This window comes from Barbatula barbatula, assembly GCF_947034865.1.
Source record: "Barbatula barbatula genome assembly, chromosome: 11".
Classification (NCBI taxonomy): domain Eukaryota; kingdom Metazoa; phylum Chordata; class Actinopteri; order Cypriniformes; family Nemacheilidae; genus Barbatula; species Barbatula barbatula.
The window spans coordinates 2,982,761-3,002,726 of NC_136774.1; the positions used below are offsets into that span (position 1 = coordinate 2,982,761).

General features: G+C 40.0%; 1 protein-coding gene across 1 annotated transcript in view; it reads right to left on the reverse strand.

The window, feature by feature from the left end:
• Nucleotides 1–9,052: 9,052 nt before the first annotated feature.
• Nucleotides 9,053–19,966, reverse strand: part of fgd (faciogenital dysplasia) — a 37,058-nt gene continuing 26,144 nt past the window's right edge. The window contains exons 11-19 of the mRNA XM_079468002.1: nt 19,717–19,809; nt 19,515–19,594; nt 19,290–19,320; nt 17,850–17,951; nt 13,966–14,019; nt 13,784–13,885; nt 13,158–13,286; nt 10,870–10,989; nt 9,053–10,009 (exon numbers count right to left, since the gene is read on the reverse strand). Of these exons, the coding sequence (XP_079324128.1) occupies nt 10,909–10,989; nt 13,158–13,286; nt 13,784–13,885; nt 13,966–14,019; nt 17,850–17,951; nt 19,290–19,320; nt 19,515–19,594; nt 19,717–19,809 (672 nt within the window). The 3' untranslated portion in view covers nt 9,053–10,009; nt 10,870–10,908. The remainder of the gene's footprint in view (nt 10,010–10,869; nt 10,990–13,157; nt 13,287–13,783; nt 13,886–13,965; nt 14,020–17,849; nt 17,952–19,289; nt 19,321–19,514; nt 19,595–19,716; nt 19,810–19,966) is intronic.

Genomic DNA, 19,966 nt, shown 5'->3' on the forward strand with positions numbered 1-19,966 from the left:
CAAGAATAAAACTAACACCCATCAGCTTACCTAAATTCTCTGGGGACAGGAGGTGTTATTGGCGTTGGAAGGCTGAATGGGAAAGTATCCAGGCGCAAGCGGAACCTTCAGGGTCAAGGGAATGCAAGAAACTTCACTTACTAGATAGTATAAGTGAGTCAGTGAAAAGTGAACTAAGGCTGATGCGTTGCAGAGACGCGATCGGTATCTTCAGGGAATTGGAGAACCATTATGGTGACAAAACACAAACGGCTGAAGAGATCGTGTTGAAGCTTCAATCACGACCTGCCGTAAGGAACCATCAGCCACGGGAAACGTTAGAGTTGATTCTAGCAATGGAAAGGGCAATATTGGACCTCTCAGACCTGGGGTGTGAAGACGCTGTACGGAATCAACTGGTGATTCGGTCTTTGGAGAGTAAACTCCCTGATGTTATGAAGAGAGAGTGGCTCATGTGTGTTAGAAATCCTGTGAATGATGTCCATCCTGGAAACCGTTTTGACAGGCTCTTGATGTTCTTGGAAGACCAAAAGTCGTTGCTTGTGAGGTTGGAGCAGTTGTTGCCCAGCAAAACATGGCCTGCTAAAGCTCCTGAGGGTTCAAGCCACCGAGAGAAACCAGGTGACAGATGGAGAGAGAAGAAGTCATTCACTAAGACTACAGCAAGTGAAGTCAAAAGAGGCTCCAAGCAGTTACCATGTGCTGTGTGTGGTGATGGAGATCACGGAGGTAAACTGTTCCGTTGTAAAACTTTCAGAAAGGCCAATCTGTCAGAGAAGAAAGCTCAAGTGAAGAAGGTGAAAGCATGTACAAAGTGCTTGGATGTTCACAGGGTCGAGAGTGACTGCACTACCAAATTTCTCTGTCGAAAAGATGAGTGTAAGAAAGGAGACATTCCAGCGGACCACCACTATTTCCTTTGCCCTAAGGCGTCGACAAAGAAGGAAACAGCTAGAAGGGAAAGTAGAGGAGAGGAAAAAGGAGGTGCTCGAGGTCCGACAGAGGAGCAAGAGGCGGTGTTCGCCGAGTTGGGACTGACTCCCCATCAGTTGGAAGCTGTCCGCAGAGCCTGTACTAACAAGGCAACGTCGACAGTGTATCCTGGCAAGAGTCTGATAGAACACAGTGTCTTGAAAGAACATCCAGTCCTTATGATGCTTGTACATGTCACAGCAAAAAGAGGAGATAACCTTGGAGCTTTGGTCGATCTCGCTTCTGACACAAATTACATTACACACCAAGCAGCGAAAAGGCTCGGACTGAATGGTGAACCGGTCTCCCTTGTTGTGTATGGTGTTGGTACGATGAAGGTGAGAGTTGATACAAAAAGGTATCTCGTGAAAGTAAAAGTGTGGACCTCCCGAGGAACCCTGAAACGCCACGAGATGATTTGCTATGGGATGGAAGACATCGCCAAACTGGATCGTGTGGTGAAATCGGACCGGCTAGAGCAGTTTTTCCCTGAAGTAAAGCCGGGAGAACTGGCCCGCCCAGAAAGGATCGACCTATTAATCAGCACTCGTGAAGGCCGATTATCTCCACAAAGACTGCAAAGGGTTGGTGATCTAGTGTTATGGGACGGTCCTCTAGGCAAGATCGTGAGTGGTGTGCATCCAGACCTCTTTGAAGATGTGGAGGTGGCTGCATGGCGGTCAAAGACACACTTTGCTCATTCAATGAGGACGGTAGCCGTCAAAGTTGAAGAACACTTTGTGGGAAGGCCAGGAGGCCAGTTGGGGCAAGAAAATAGAGTGGAAGTCCGAACGACAGCAGCGTGCAATAAAGAAGTCCTTGAGTGGCTAAAGTGGGACAGCATCGGGGCTGCCTGTGATCCTATTTGTGGAGGATGTCATTGTGGAAAGTGCTCACCGGGAGGAAAGGAGATGTCCCTGGTTGACGAGAAAGAGCTGGAGATAATAAAGGCAGGTCTAACCATCAGAGAGAGAGAGACGCCCACAGCGACCAGCCCCACTGGGATGCGAAGTATCCCTGGAGAGAAAACCTAGTCTCTCTTCCTAACAACCGAAAGGCTGTGGAAGCATCGTTCCTGAGAACTGAGAAGCGGCTCATGAGAGACCCTCTGTGGAAAGAGACTTACATGAGGCAAGTCCACGAGATGGTAGAGAGGGGAGCTGCTGTTAAGCTCACTAAGGATGTTATGGACAGCTGGAAGGGTGCTGTGTGGTGGGTGAGTCACCTAACCGCCCCAAACCCCCATTCAGTTTGGTGGGGTTAGCATGAATAGCATTTTGCTTAAAGGCCCAGACGTCTTAAATCCCATCAGGGCGGTGCTCCTCAGATTTCGAGTGGGAGAACATGCGGCTATCGAGGACATAACCAAGATGTATAATTCGGTCTGGCTGGAGGAACAGGAAGTCCATGTGCATCGGTTCCTATGGAGGGATTCACCGGAGGATGAGATCGAAGATTACGCTGTTGTTAGGGTGAACATGGGAGACAAACCTGCGGGATGTATTGTGCAGGTTGCCATGCGAGAGACTGCGAAGTTAACCCAGTTCTCTGAGATGGAGGAAAGAAGGGTAATCGAGGAAGACTCTTATGTCGATGATCTTCTCACGTCCCACAATGATCCACACCGTCTAAACAAGATTCAAGAGGGGGTGGAGAAGATACTTAAAACAGGAGGATTCTACCTCAAGCCTTGGATCCGGTCTGGTCAAAGTGGGAGGAGAGAAGGAACAGAGTCCAAGCCAGTGACTCTGACGTTACCCAACCAGTTAAGGGAGGAAGATAACAAAGCCCTGGGGGTCGGTTACCTTGTGCAAGAGGACAAACTCTTTGTGATGGTCTCTATCAACTTCTCTAGTAGGAAGAAGAAGATGAGAACTGAGATTGACCTCACTGAGGGGGAAGTAGAACTAAAAACTAGGGCTGTCAAATGATTAATCGTGATTAATCGCATCCAGAATAAAAGTTTGTGTTTACATAATATATGTCTGTGTAATGTGAATATTATATTTGTATTTATAAAAACATACACATACAAGCATATATTTAAGAGAAATATCAAACATAAACATTTATAAACATTTAAATAAAATTTTATTGATTGGGAAATTTGGATAAATACATCTACAGTAAATATTTCCTAAAAATACAATATATTCATGTATGTGTATGTTTCTGTGTTTATAAATACAAAAATGTACACAGACATATATTATGTCAACACAAACTTTTATTTTGGATGCGATTAATCACGATTAATCATTTGACAGCCCTACTAAAAACACCAAACCCACTTACTCGTCGTGTTCTACTGAGCCAAATCGCTGGACTGTATGACCCGATCGGTCTAGTGACTCCTGTGAAACAGAAAGGAGTAATCCTCGTGAGAAGAGCCTTCCAGGAAGCTGGCAAGCTTACTAAAGATACCTGGGATGAACCTCTGTCTGACGAGCTCCGAGGAAAGGCAATTGAGCTGTTCAAGGAGTATGCTCGTCTGAGTGGTATTAAGTTCTACAGAAGCCTTACGCCTTCAGGCTGGATAGGTAGACCCTGGGGAATCACGTTTTCTGATGGGAGCTGTGAGTCCTATGGTGCAGTACTGTACTTACGATGGGAGACGTCAGATGGTGTGGTCACTCGACTGGTAGAGTCAAAGGCCAAGTTAACTCCTCTTAACCAGAGGGGTGATGCAGTCATGGCTGAGGTATGTGGAGCTGTCTTTGCCACACGTCTGAAGGGATACATGTTGAAGCATGGACGATTGGATGTGGAGAAGTGGTATCATTTCATTGACAGTCAGACGGTGCTTGGAGCCATCCAGAGAGAAAGTTACGGTTTCCAGACTTTCTTTGCAAACCGAATCGGGGAGATTCAAAAGGCTGGACCTGTGACTGACTGGCGGTGGATACCAGGCGAAGTCAACGTCGCTGATCTGGTCACGAGAGGGTGCTCTCCTGAACTGTTGGGTGAGAATTCTGTGTGGCAGAAAGGTCCGAAGTTTCTGTCTAGTCCAGTGGAAGATTGGCCCATAAAGTCCGCCTCAGAAGTGGCAGCTGATGCTAGAGAGGTAGTGAGTAGACTACAGAGAAAAGCCTTTTCAGCAGTCCTTACCAGAGTTCAAGCCACGAAATTGTTAAATCCTGAAAGTTTTGGTGGTGAAGATCCAAAAGGCACGGATGGAGTTAGCGGAGCTTCAGTGTCCTCAGAAAAGGGGATGATAATGACCTCATCTAAGACTAAGGAGGGGGAAACTCTGTGGGGGTCCGCTCTTATAGACCTAGTGGATCCAACAAGGTGCAGCTCTCTTACTAGACTTTGTGGGATAGTTGGTTATGTCCGCAGAGTTGTAAAGAAGTGGTTGGCTCGTGTTGGCAGGGCCTCCAAGCAAGCAGAGTGGGAGGCGGTATTGGCAGTAAGGGAGCGCAAAGCTGCCTTCCAAGACCTGTGCTTAGCTGCCCAAAATGGAGTAACATTTCCTGTGACGATGCTAAACAGACTGGTTGTCCGCAGGGATGAGGCTTCAGGGCTCCTGAGATGTCATGGTAGAGTCCAGGATTTGACCCAGGGAGAGAGTGGTGTACCTTTGGTTCCCTACAAGGCATGGCTTAGCACTCTTCTCACGAGAGAGGCCCATGAAGCTAACCACGAAGGGGTTGCTGGCGCACACCTTCGTGTGAGATCTAAAGCATGGGTGGTGAGGGGTTCAAGGATTGTTAGAAATGTCGTTGATTCTTGTATGCATTGTCGGAGGATCAAAGCAAGGATGTGTAAGCAGGTGATGGGTGAACTTCCCCTTGAACGAACTAGACCAGCCGCACCATTCGAGTTTACAACGTTAGACCTCTTCGGTCCTTATGTTGTTAAAGATACTGTAAAACGAAGAACGGATATGAAAATCTGGGGTGTGGTGTTTAGTTGTATGGCTTCAAGAGCAGTACATGCTGATATCATAGAAGATCTGTCGACAGAAGGGTTCCTGAAAGCATACCAGCGCTTCACAGCTCTCAGGGGTCACCCAAGAAAGCTCTTGTCGGACCAAGGAACCAACTTTGTGGGCGCCAGGCCAGTATTACAGGAGCTTTATGAGTTCCTAAGTAAAATCGACAAGGACGCGGTCCAAAAGAAAGCGGCAGTTAAAGGAACCGACTGGACATGGGTGTTTCACCCGGCAGACTCTCCCCATCGAAACGGAGCAGCTGAGGCAGCAGTTCGTGTACTCAAGAGAGCGTTAAATAGTGTTGGCAAGGGATGTAATCTGACAGCGCTGGAGTTCCAGACCCTTCTGTACTTGGCTGCTAATCTGTCAAATGAGAGACCTATCGGTGCCAGAGCTCAGGTACAGTATGAGACCTTGGAAGTAATCACTCCCAACTCACTTCTGCTTGGTCGTGCAGGACCTAGCGGGGACTTGTGAGGGTTTGAGTATCCAATTTACCCTGTCGTCCATCTGAGAGCAATCCAGATTGAGGTTGATAAATTCTGGAAGCGGTGGAGTCAGCTGGCAGGTCCAAACCTCTATATCCGCCAAAAGTGGCATGCGCCTGCTAGGAATGTTGCAGCGGGTGATCTGGTATGGTTGGCTGACCAGAACGCACTGAGAGGCCAGTTCAGGCTGGGTCGAGTCGTGGAGGTGTGTCCTGATGCGAGGGGTGTAGTACGAGATGTGAGAGTGACAACGTGTCGCAGTTGCCCAGTTTCCGATGGACAGTCCAAGAGGAACCGAGGGGAGGAGACCTATCCCTCCACCATCCTCCACAGGGATGTTAGGAGGTTAGTGGTCCTGCTTCCAGTGGAGGAGCAGTGAAGGATCCCCACCATGGTGCGTTTCGGTAAAGTATCCCCACCATGGTGCGTTTTGGTAAAGGATCGAGACTTTCCCCACTATCATCCTCCTCGAGGCTGGTAGTGTGTTTCGGTAAAGGAGTTCGGAATATCAGCAAGAACAATGTGTGTTGATTGGACATTTAAAGTACCTTGAGTTTATAATTATTCAAATTGTAACATGCATTAGTTCATAACTAAGTATGTAATGTTATATGCATGGTCATGGGGAGAATTTCCTATCTAAAAGTGTATTGCTTGGTTATGGTGGTCTACTTTATTCTAGAGTCAGTAGACCAAGTGGGAGGTGTAGAACTTTCCAGCGGGTGTCACTACTGTTTGCGAGTGTCACTACTGTTTGCGGGGTATATTAGGATTGATGGATGTTATTTTTTATTTTTCTTGTTTGAGGAAATAAGTGTACATTTATTCTCATTATAATTGTGGGAATATTTATGTTATAATCTTACTAGGTCACAGAAATGTTTATTGTTGTTCCTAGTTACCAGATTGTGTATTTGTATGTGTGTGGTTGGTGAGTGCGCAGGCACCGCCTTTAGTTTCATTTTTAATTCTGTTGTTGATCAGGACTGGTGCGCTTGCCGGTGAGTATCTGTAATCTGGAATTGCTAGTAATTTGGATCGAAACTTAATATATCCAGATTGTGTAATTTCATTAGTTTATTTTGATGTATTGTTTGTGGTTTTATTGCAGGTTTACAACCTAGCGATCTTTCAGTTAGTAAAATGACGAGCTAAACGTAACACATAACTAGCTGTGTAGGTGTTCTAAATAAAAACTCAAAAGGTGGCTCGAGTTGTATCCGCCGTGCTTGTCCTGAAACCTTCCAGTGGGGAGTTTATTGAGCTACAGTGGGTAGTTTAGTGAAAAAACTGGACAAATAAGGAGATACAACCTTGGTCAGATGACAAAAGCAGATAATTTGTAACTCTGATCAAAACAGTCTCTGCACTGTGATGTGCTCTTAATCCAGACTGGAAATCTTCATTAATGTCATTCCTTTGGAGGAAGGAACATAATTGAGTTGACACTACTTTTTCCAGAACCTTTTCAGTAGATTTGTAGGTATAGGGTCTAGCATGCATGTTGTTGATTTAAATGAACTAAGGATTTAAAATAGTTCATATAAATCTACGGTAGAAAATAATAGCAATTTCTCCTTAGGGGCGCTGCACGTAGTTGTTTGTTCAGCAGGTTTCACTACTGGTTGCATAGTTATATTTTTTTCTCTAATATCTTGGATTTTATTTGTTTATTTGGATTAAATTCGTCACTGCTATGTTGAATCAGAAGTCGCTGACGATTTATTTTTGGTCAATTTACCCATTATGGGAACTTTGTGGATTAGTTCTGTAGTATTTTCTGGATAATTGTTATACCTTCCTTTAGTTTTGTAGTTTTTTTTGTCTGTAGCCGCCATTACCCACTAGAGGGTGGTGTATTGCAGTGAAGACACATAGTGGATTTATTGGTGATGATTAGATTACGTGTGTGCTGTGATTTTGATTTCTTGTGTTGTACTAACAATGGCCAAGGGTGGTCGTTTTAGAACCTGTAGCCAAAAACACAGGAGAAAAAACTACCGAATTATTAATTTATTTTACGGATAACAAAATGTTACATGCCAGCCATGACACTCCTTTACAGAATGCAAAAACTACACAAATCAGGCAACCTTTCTAACCATAATGACACTGTAACAAGGTTCAATAAAAGGAAGGAAGGAGGCAGGAATCGGCGAATGTAAAACCAACTTTTAATAACATAAACAAACAACAAAACGAAAGTAAAATGCAGACAGCTCCCTCACTGTCGACTGTCGGTCACACAAACATAATAAAGTACATGCCTGTGCCTCTCTCGCTCTTCCCTGTTGTCGCTCCTTTCTTATGCTTGCGGAGCTCCTCCGTGAGAGATACAAGACCGTGGTACGCCGCGCCGTTCCCTCACGGCTCTCGTCCCGCCCTGCTCGCCACACACCCTATCGCCCCTCGCAGGTAGGGGGTACTCCCGAGAGCGTCACAGGCAAGAGAGGGAAAAATCCTGGTTCGGTTTCCCCGACACACTGTCGCTCGGTCCTCAGCCAGCCGAGAAGCTCTTCCTCGCGTTGCCATGCGATAATACTGGACAATCGGTGGATGGCTCGATCCTCCTCCGTCCCCTGGCGGCCGGCGATGGCTCCTCCGGCTGAAGGCAGCCTGCAGCTCCTCCGTTCCCTGCTCCTCCCCTTCATTGAGCTCCCTCTCGGATGGGAGCCACCCTACCTGGACCCAGGAGCGCGGCAGCGAGGCCTCCGTCCCATCCGAATACTGGCACCACCTGGTAATAGCAGGAAACCCATTTGGAGATAATAGCATTGTTTTTTCCTGCTTGCAAGGATTTGCTTTTTGGCAAATTACAACTTTATCATTGGTGTAGGGCTTGCTATGAGAGACTACTTTTTTGCTGAACCTTTTTACAATTTTAGATTTGTACAAAGTACCCGAAATATTACTGTTTTTATATTTAAAGTTAAGGCAAATTATCTGGTTAATTTTGTTAAGATGAAATTATAACAATATCACCAATACAATATTAATTATACATTTAATTTCATGAATTAAGAAATGTAATGTTCAATATTGACTATTCTGTGCATATTTATTCAATGTAAATTGTTGTTGTTTATCAATAATCAATTGGTTTTAGTATTTCTGCTTATTAAAATATTGTGAATAGAAATATAAACTGTGAAATGGTGCCTTGAAGCATCCAAGATGATTCCAGACCATATAATAAAAGGGATCCCCAAGAAGCCTTGAGGGTTCCTCAGAGAACCACCCTCCGTGAAGCGGTGCCTTGAGTTTCCCCTGAGGGTTCTGCTGGCCTGGTAATGTGAAGAACCCCAAATAGTTCCTCAAAGAACCTACAGTGTACAGATCTCGAGCTGTGGTTAGAACCATAGTTCCTTGATATTATGACATGTAGATTTACGTACATCATGCTTTTCACAGTAAGCAACAGTCGTAACCACATAGTTATTTTCCCCAATGATGCTTCGTACCATGGTGGTAAGCAGAGAGTTAAGCCGTTGTTCAGGAAACGCACCCCTGATCAGTGTTTTAGAGAAGTTAGCTTTTAAACCTCTCTTAAGGGCGGGGGGCCCAATCCCAATATTTACTGGGATCGTTTAATGAATATCCTTTTGGGTACATTTTTATGACAGTATTGTGCATTATGACTCACTTTAGCACTTAATAAAGCACAGAAGGACCACATAATTTAATACCATTATTCTGACTGCTGTTTTTCTTTATTATATTTGTATTACTTCAATACTATATTACATTAACAAAATGAATGTAGCAGGGTTTCCCAAACTGGGGTTTTAATAATAATTAATAACTGTATATGTTAAAACAAGCATCTGTCTGCAATACTGGTACAATTTATGAAAAGGTAAGTGACAGAATTTGAATTGCTCTCTTTGCTTTAACATTCAACCATTCACCCTAATATCACAAGTCAGAAAGAAAGCTTCTGCTAAGATTGGCCATGCACATTTGCTACAGTTCACTATACCTGCTTTTTACTAAAATATGATATCTTATTATTCATATTTTCTTATGAGAGATAATAATTGAGATAATTTGAGCTTTGTTTTTGATACAACTTTCATTTGAGGTGTATAATGTCTCTATTCCTCTGCCTTAGTTCTTTGTTTAGTTTTGAATGTTGTCTTTACAAAAGGAGGAAAAAGAAAATCGATATTTTTTAAACTGAATGTGCATCTCAGCAAAAGAACATTGAGTTAATGCTTTAAGTAACAAACTCATATAACATTGAAAAGGGAACAAATTAAAACAATAAACAATCGTATTTCATGAACATTCACAATATCTTCATCCAGTATAGTTCAAACAGTTCTTACATAAAAAAGCGTTAAGAAAACAGTCACTCTGCTTATGTGTAAAGAAGAGCAGTTATAATGTGGAGAAAATGTATTTTTAGATTTAAAGAACAAAAGTGCTTAATCTTCAAGTAAAAAACATTCTTTATAAAAGGGCAAGAGGCATTGGAAAGTGGCTTCTTTGCTCTTGATGTGTCGTTCAAGCTGGCTAAAATCCTTAATAAGATAGATGCTCCATTCCTTAAATCAGTCTTTTGTCTCATGGGTCATAAAAAGTAACTAATGTGATATCATAACCAGGGAGGTTCCTGCAAAATAAAAATCACACATGAATCATAAAATCATTTCTTATTTTTCTACAAAAATCCTAAGAAGCAGCATAGCAGTGAATTCTCATAAAAAATAATATTGGAATTAACTTTAAGAAAAAAAAAACAATTTCAGGAACCATTCATTTGTTTTGCTTTTTTTGCTATGTTTTCAATGTAATTAAGTCTCTAGAGTATTGAGAATTTTTGGGTTTCAAGTCAAGAATAATTACAATGTGATGCACGGGTAAAGGCAATTACATTAACTAATCAGGCTTTCATGTTAAGCACAGACAGACAAGCAGAACACAGGTAAAGCTTTATCTCATCTGTAGACTAGGGATGGTAAGATTAATCGATTCGCATCAGTGCTTCGGCATAAAATGTTAATGTTGTGATGCATCGATCTTAAAAGTGTGCATCGGATAAAGTTTCCATTTACATCGCGATGCATAGTTTTTTTTATAAATATTTGCGTCTGTAAAATCAATTTGTTTAGGCCTATATATAATAATTAGGAGATGTGCTATAATTGTATTACTTTAGATGTAGGTTGATTTCTCAAATCACAAAACTATGGAGACCGAGGCATGTCCTGAAACAGGGCTGCCAACCCTAAAGTATTCGCCGTGAATTTATGTGATTCATGTAATGTACACACATACATGCGGTTTAATAGGTGACGGCGCATGCTGGGTTGGCAGATGTCCCCTCCAGTGCTCCAAGAGGGACACCTATGGCTCAGCCTTGCGCAGAAGTGAGACGCAGAGAAAATACACTCACATAGAGTGTCTATCTGAGGTCAGTACACAGCAATGTAAATCCATCTGACCTTAATCTCACAGGTCATAAACACACACCTGTTTGCTGGTTTTCAATTAAGAACCAAAAGTTCTGCTTTAATTATGGCTGTCCTGTTCTTGATCCAACTCTTCACCTTTTCCTGGGTGTGGAGACGACTGCGCAACCAACAGTTGTCTCTGCAACACACACACATGCACGCACGCACACACACACACACACACACACACACACACACTTTTGAGTTTAAATTGTATGAAACTGTCCTCAAATAAAACCAACTCTATAGACCATTTCACCGGACGCAAAGGCCTGGCCCTGTTTGTTTATGGATCTACATAATAAAACTGGACTCGCTATTAAGGTCTACTGGATGTTATGTGTGGGCCACATAATGTGTTGTCGTTAAAACTGTCTACAGGTTGTTTGTACAAGCATAGACCTAACAAATAACTAGTCCGCTCGTTGGCTGCTGGATCATATGTCAACGGTGCTGCCATATTAGTGGTGGCAACACTCCCCTACTAGCACAGGCAAGTGGCAGAGCTGCAATTTTTCTTGATAAAAACACAATAATGTTTATATTTCCCAACTGATTTCAATATTTTACTATTCACCTGGAATACAGGAGCGTTTCGGCTCCAGTTATTGACAGTTAAAAATATTTATTTTTATCCATAACTGTCAAAACTCATTATTTAGCTTTTTTCACTCTTTAGCTTTCAATTGCACATCATCGGCATATAGGTGAAAAGAAATTCCATGTCCCTGGAAAATGTAACCCACAGGCAATATGTACGGTATAAATGAGAAAAGACTTGGAGATAAAATAGAACTCCATGAGTCAAAGGAGCAGTAGAAGAGCAGTTTTGTCCAATATTCACATAAATCTTATGATCTTCAGCTGACCAATCAGCAGAATGGGGAGATTAATTCCCGCCCCCATGTAGAGATCCAATATTCCAGCGATTTATTTATTTATTATATATTATTATTATATTATTTATTTATTTAAGAATCAAGCTAAATTCTTGTTTTTATTGTTTTTGGAAAAAAGTATTCCATCGCACCCCAGTCTATGGGCTTTTAGTAAATCGCCTGAAATAATGTCTGTGGTTAATAAAACCTAGAATTATTTTCTCGTATTCATAAAATACATCAGTTATAAATGCAACAAAACAAGGTTGGAGATGAGGCTCAACAAATCCTGTTATCCATGTGTATGAGGTGCTGCTCCAACAATAGTGGCAGGGAGGAAATTAAACCCAAAAACAGAGGTAGGAGATGCAAAGACAGCCCTCAGACATAAGGACATCGGGGGACAAACTCAACTTGGTGGAGGGGTAATTGGTTTGGCATCAATGACACCCACATGTCGAAAAGCGAAACCAAAGGATCAGCGTCACCTGCTAGTGGAGGAGGTACGGTGGCAAGAGGAAGCAAGTAGATGCGCCAGAGCGGTCTCTCAAGCCCAGATGGACACAATATGTGCTGCCAAATGACCACGTAATAAAATGGTGTTGTGTGTTGTAATGTTATGCCATACAGATCCCAGGGCACTGAGCATGCATTAAAGGTGCCAGTGTGGCCAGAACAGCCTTAGCCAACAGAGAGGCGCGTATGGTTCCGACGAGGTTATGGGAATGTGTTGTAATGTTATACCTTACAGGACTGGGGGCACTGAGCATGCATTAACTGTGACAGTGGGGCAATAACAGGCATAGTCCTGGCTTAAGCTAAGCCTTGTCTGTGGAACCGGGCCCTAGTTTTATAAAGTGAAGAAAAATGATAACCCACTCGTGGTTCATTTAAAGCCTTATTGTTTCTTATAAATGATGGTTGTTACCAATTAGCTAGAAGTGACTACTTCCTTTTGGCGTGGACTTTAGACGTTGCACGACCTGCCTATATAAATCTTACAAATAGTGTTACATGGGCATGAATCTCTAAAAACGTAGATGTGGATTCATTCACAGATTAACTACTTACCAGGGAAAACATTTTTCATTAAATTTGGAAGAGATCTCGGAGGCTTGGTGGTTGTGATGTTGATATCTTGCGAGCCTAGTGAAGTGTGTTTATAGCATTATGTTAGCTTTTTACTTCTGGTGATTGTATTTTGGCTTCAAAAATAACAACTCTTAAACCGAATCCCTGAGAACGGGAAAGAGATTCTGCATTAAATGACGACACTATGGGACGTTTCTGCCTGATTGAATCGTGTCTGTATTGTGGCAGACACAATAGTTACACAATGACTATTTCAAGACTCAAGGTTAAAAAAATAACCATACTGTTTAGAAGATGTCAAGGTTGTCAAACAGGAGGGTTAGGTGAATGGTCCTACCTCAATTCTTTTCTTGGGCTCAGTGACACATCCTGCTGTCCCTTCAGTTGCTTGCAGAGTTTCGGTACACTGTTTACATATGCGTATATTCCTGCTCTCTGACACCTTTGAACACTTTCCACAGATGGCCTACAGACAACACATTAAATACAATATTGGAAAATAAATGTCCAGACTATATTTTTAACAGAAAATGTCTGTAAATCAAGGACAAACGGACAAAAAATTACGTTAAACACTTCAAGACATTAAAACATGATGTTCTGTAATGCTGTTTTGAAAAAATATAAATCAGCAAATGTGCTATATAAGTAAGACTAAACAACCTCAGCTGCAAAATACAGTTATATGAATGCTAGGTCAGTGTTAGGATTATTTTATACAAAAAATGCATCTTCATTTAAGGCATTAGTGTTTTTCTTATAAAACATTTTTGATTAATTCAATCACAATTGTATTCGCCTGTTTAAAATTTGGAAGACTTCTGGACTCAAGTAAATGTTTTCCTAATTCCTCATTGTCTGTCCAAATATGTTTTACTCTTTTACTTTAAGTGCTATAGAATTACATTTAAATTTGAATAGATAGATAGATAATGAACATGTGAGCACAAACACCACACATACCGCATTGCAGCTCTTGCAGTGGTGTTTGCGTTTGGTAAAATGGAAGGTTTCATTGCAGCCTTTGCATGTTTCTCTCTCCTTATCTCTTTTCTTTGAACTCTTCTACAGAAACACACACATACACAGACAGGTTAACACAGTGTTCACAATCAGAACTGTGTTCTGTAAGGTGTGTGTCTCACCCTCTCATGCTGTGCACCGTCTGTCTCGCTTGTGTTTGTATTGCTCAATGAGCCCTGTGTTTTGAGGAGAAAAATAACATGTAAGTGACATATTACAATCTGACATGAACAAAACAGCAATTAGTCTTGAGACTTTGCTTTAACTTCTGCTTTGGAACAGTCTTCCTTGTACTGTTCGGGAGGCAGACACACCCTGTCAGTTAAAATCTAGATTAAAGACGCATTTTTCCACCTTGCATACACTACACTTCCCTAATTCAAATCTTTTTTAGGCTGCTCTGGATTTCCAGAGAAGGGGTCGCAAGGCCACAGGGTGGGGTGGAAAGATGTTTTCCAGAAAAAAGTATTATTAGAAATACCATATTTAATCAATAAATGTAACAAAATATAAAAAATAATAGTTCAATAAAAAAGAAAACATGCAAAATCCATCAGCCTTTGTAATTTCCTCCCTCTCGATCGTGAACCCTGAGGTGATTACATCACATTTACAATATTAGCAACCACATTAGGTTAGGTGCAGCAATCCATTTACAGCACCACGTTAACCATTCCCAAATGTGCACACAGATTCTTTTTCTGGCATTCTCAGGATATTTTTATTTTTGTAGGGAATCAAATATTCCTTCAGGTAAGAAGGATAATCATAGTGCACACATTAAAAAATTACCTGATACCATTGATACGGTCTTCTGGCTTTTGGTGATAATAATTTCAGTAAGTCATTTTTTACACAGTGATGAGTGGTAATTGGGCATCTCAGCACAAATCTACATATGTTATTATAAGTAACATTTTAATGCTTTTAAGTTTACCTCTGAAGTGTTTTGATAAACAACATCCGCATAATCTAGTAAGGGAAATATTAACTATGACACAATTTTTTGCCTAATCCGCTGAGTAAAACAGTTGATCGAGCGAAGCATTATTCGCAAATTACAATTAATCTTTTTTGCAACAGAATTGATATAACACCTAAAGGAGAGTTGTGAGTCAAGCCAAAGGCCCAAATGTTAAGTTCACCAACTTGTAGAAGTTGAGTATCATCTAAAAATTTGAGTCACAAGTTGTTAACTTGGTTCCGTGTAGCTGATCTAGTGGAGAACAATATACTATATGACTTTTTCTTGTTCAATAGAAGATGGTTGGATCGGAACCAAAGTTGAATAGCATTGAAGTTAGATTGCAATGAGTCTTAAATCTTAGAGACAGACTCATTGGATGTATAAATCACTGTGTCATCTGCATATAGATGAATACGACAGTCTGAGGAAATTAAAGGAAGCTCATTGATAAATAAAGAAAATAAAAGAGGTCCTAATGAAGAACCTTGAGGAACACCTTTCTCCATTATTACGGACTGCGATAAACAATCATTAACATAGACATGCCGACATCTACAATGGAGATAAGAGTTAAACCAGAGAAGAGAGTTTCTAGAGAGGCCTATTGCATATAATTTGTCAAGAAGCAAATTGTGATCGACCATATCAAAAGCCTTGGTAAGATCCATAAAGATTGCACCAGTTGACATGTTATTGTCTAGAGAAGATGAAACATCATAGGTGAATTTTAGAAGAGCAGTAGTTGTAGAAAGGTTTGGTCTGAAACAAGATTGATTTGGTGACAAAATAGAAAATTCATTAATATATTTGAATAATTGTTTAAATATTAGTTTTTCAAACACTTTTGCTATACTACTGATGATAGAATGGATAGGTCTGTAATTGTTAAGATCAAGTGCATAGCCACCCGTTTAAATTCAATATATTGGAGACAAGTTTAGCCAAGTATCGGTTCTTCTCAGTTTCTTTCGATCGTTATCAGAAATAATCTAGAGGCACTTGTTTGTGAATGTGTACCGGAAGTTAAGTTGGGGGTAACAAAATGTTGTTAAAATAAAGCAGTCTACTGTATATTCAGACTACAATCTAGACTGAAGCATCTATGACTTGATAAAAGCGTGCACGGACTGGGATGTACAATCTCGGTGACTAAAAACTTAAAAAAAGCTGCAAGAAAAATTCCTTCACCGTGACAGCTCTACGTTCACGACTACATTACAGTACATCACATGTCACATGTCTTTAGGATGTGTGTAAACGCACGCACAGATTCCAGGAAATCATTGGCAGTTCGAACCAAAATCAATCGATCCCGTCATCCCGGGAGACATCTGCATATTTTCCTGGAACTCTGTATGAAAAGGGCTTTACTGAAATGCCCTGTAATATCGAGTGCCTTTTGTGCATTTTTATGGAGAATCCATTAATTTGTACAATTAGCTTCAATTCATTTTTATTTGGCAAGTTAATATTTTGCTTCATAAGTTTTCATAAAAGAGAAAAGTTGTGTTGCATCCCTTGCTTTCTTATTGCCCCGTTGTTTTCATTTGCCAATAAATAAATTAAATAAACAGTATTTTAATGCTGTCGTGTGTGTCAATAAAAAGTCAGCAATATATGCTACATAATTATAACCCAACAATATTGATTTATTTAGCACCAGGAAAAAGGGAGACATATATCGTATAACACGATATACTGAGAGCACTGCCAGAGCCCTTATTATTAACTACAGTAAATTGATTAACTGCAGTTGATTACCAATATTTACTATGGTAAGGTTCGAAAACACAAATTTCACTAGGCCTACAGCATTAACTTTTGGGGTTGCTGTGTGAATTTGAGAATATATTGTGTGTACAAGATCATAGTCAAAGGATCGACATCCTTTGTTGTGGCAAAGAGTTAGAAAACAAAACTGTTTAAACACAGCAGAGATCATTCAGTACTGGGATAAACCGAGACATTTTAGACCGCCACTAGCCGCCATGTTTGCTCCCTGAATCTTATTGCAGAGCAAAACCTGAAAGCTAGAACGGCCCTATTGGTCAAACGAAAGCGGAAGTTACCTGATTGGCTTGCGTAGATAGTGGGCAGAGTCCACCTATTTATGGATTGTGTACACGACTTGACGTTAGAAATGTTTCAAAATCCCCAAATGCACAGAGAGCCATCCACAAATGCGTGCATTGATTCACAAATGCACAGAAAGCGATCCACAAATGTGCAGAAAGCAATGCACAAATGTACTGAAACCATCTTCAAATAAATGCCATTCAAATAAATGTGTTAATTATTTTATTTGCAACCTCATTATATTTATTTGTGAAGGCCATTTCTTTTTGTGGAACATCTAATATATATTTATGGTTAGCTTTTTTGCATACGTGGATTTAAAAAATGTTTGTGAAACTAAAATCATAGTTTAGTTTTTCAGAATAATGTAATAATTCTGACCCAATACATACGGTATTACCCACGGGTAAAAAAGCGTATAAATCTAACAGAATGATATTTAAAAAATTCTAAAACAGCAAAAAGTTTTCTGTGATGGTTAGGTAAGGGGTAAGGAATAGAATATTTAAATATGATAATGTCAAGGTCAATAATGACTTGTTTGAGGGTTAGCCTTACATCGCATCCAGTGTGGAGTAAATTAATAATTATAATGGGTTGTAATGCGTTCTATTGTCTTTTGTTGCATCGCCTGGCACCGTGTCCGGTGTAGCGCTGTGTGAGGTGAAGTAATTAAAATTATATATAATTTAATTATAATTAGCTTCAAAGATGCACATATCTTCTCAGAAGATTAAAACATTTTCTGAGAAAATGACAGTTATCACTGTTCTGTGTTGTTGCAAGGTCACATGATATTCCTTGCCCATTTGAACTTCTTTTAAGCAAGAGTCAAAATGAAGGTTTGTACAAATTACTAAACCTTAAATATAAGCAATATTAATAATTATTTAGACTATAAAAATAAATGACTAAATGAAACATATTGGAGGTTGTAATAACTGTAAATGTGGAAGTGTTAACCTGTGTTTCAGACATGTCTTCTTCATCGCGGCAGATAGAACTATTGAAAGCTTTAAAAGTCTCACTGTTCTGCTTGTGCTTCTCAATCGTAGCCAAGATCACCTAGTAAGACAGAAACAAATTTAACCAAATTTTTAATGTCTACAATAAAACATTTGTATTGTGTGAAGAGACCAGTTTGGCACACCAAAATGTTTTGATGTAATACTGCTTTGACCATTACCAGACTTCCTGACAAGATTCCTAAGCAAGACAAGCAAGACCAGCACCAACTTGCTTAATGCTGGAACATGAATATGCAAATCTCCAGAAAAGTGTTTAAACTGAAAATAACACTCAATGCTGAAAATGATAGTTCAGCCCACGAAAGAAAATTCTACCCCCAAGTTGTTTCAAAGCTCTATAAATGTATTTGTTCTGATAAACACAAAGAAAGACATTTGGAAGAATTTTTGCAAATTTCTGTTCTCGGACATAATTGACTACCCAGTCCAGTCTCATTGTTTATAGGTAGGTATTTGTACTACAACATGTTTTTTTTAATAAAACGTAAAAATTGCGAAGTTGATTGAATTTAATATTGAAATCAGAGCAACTGTATAATTGTGTAGCTTTCCTGTAGCTCAGTGGTTAGAGCACAGTTTTTGCAAAGCCATATGTTTGATCCGAAGGATTGCATGGCCTCAGGAACATATGATATAGTATCATGCAATGTAGGTCGCTTTAAATAAAAGTGTCTGCCAAATGCGTAAATGTATCAATAAGCGAAATTTTAGACCTGTTAAACTACCCCCAAACCTAACACTACCCATTTAATAGCGGATATAAAATATATTAAATGTAATAGACCGAAATAAGCAGGACAATGACCATTTTAGTAACAATATAATTAAACAAAAAATTATAGTTGTTTACTTCTACCTCTAAACCTAACTATAACTATTTCTTAGAAAACATGTACAGACAGATAAGTGAAATCAAAATTGGATTCTGAAGAAATGGACTTCATTTATAAAACGTTGTTACGCACAGATTGGCAAAAATCCACAGCAAAGCTCATATTTATAAAAAGAGTATTTGATATGTTAGAGTGCTTAGTGCCACATCAGCAAGTATAGTACATGATAAGTATTGGTTAAAACTTTGCAAAAATGTTATTCACTTAGAATTTTAAGTCTTGTTTCTTCTAAACGATATGGCAGATGAAATCACAAAGAACCGAAATCATTAAGTCAATGATGCTCCAGAACTGAAAATTGCTCAAATCCTTCCAAATATCTTTCTTTGTGTTCAGCAGGACAAAGAAATATATACAGGTTTGGAACAGATTGAGTGCAAGTAACATTTTATTTTTATCCATTTAAATGTCATCATATTAGATAGCAAACATTTTCAAAACAATAATTTTCTAGAGAAAGACAGGATGCGCAAATAACTCACATTTATCCAGTCCTGTTGCTCCTCAGTCGTCCTGAAGGAAAAACATGCATTCAGTGTGACACCACTATTCTTGCTTTTTGTAGCTCATAATGTCACTAATATGGCACTGGCAAAGTGTACTTGTAATATACTTGTACATCTGCCAAATGCAAAATGTTCATTCTTATACCATAAATACATGTGTTTACACTGTCTTCACTATATTCATCATTAATTTACACACACCTGGCCTGCAGTTCCAAAGAACGTTGTTTTCCGATAATGGTGAAAGTGTGAGGAATGTTCTGCTTGGCATTAGCCTGAACCTTAACCATTGAGAGAAAATAAACACTTTACAACAAACACACACACACACACACACACACACACACACACACGCACACACACACACACACATGCATATATCAACGTGCACACTTGAAATTACCTCCATCCCTGCGATGTCAATACGTTCTCTGACACTAAACTTTTGCCCCATTAGCCTCAATTTGGGCACACAATACAGCACCATATTGTTGAACTGCCAAAGACAGAGACATAATTCAGAGTGTAAAAAAATAAACAGGAAAATAATGTGCATATAAGGCCTAAAAAGACACATTTCACATCAGATAAATAAAAGTCTTGAAGACAATTGGTTGGATAAAATCCCACCGACTAGGAATGAATACTGTGTA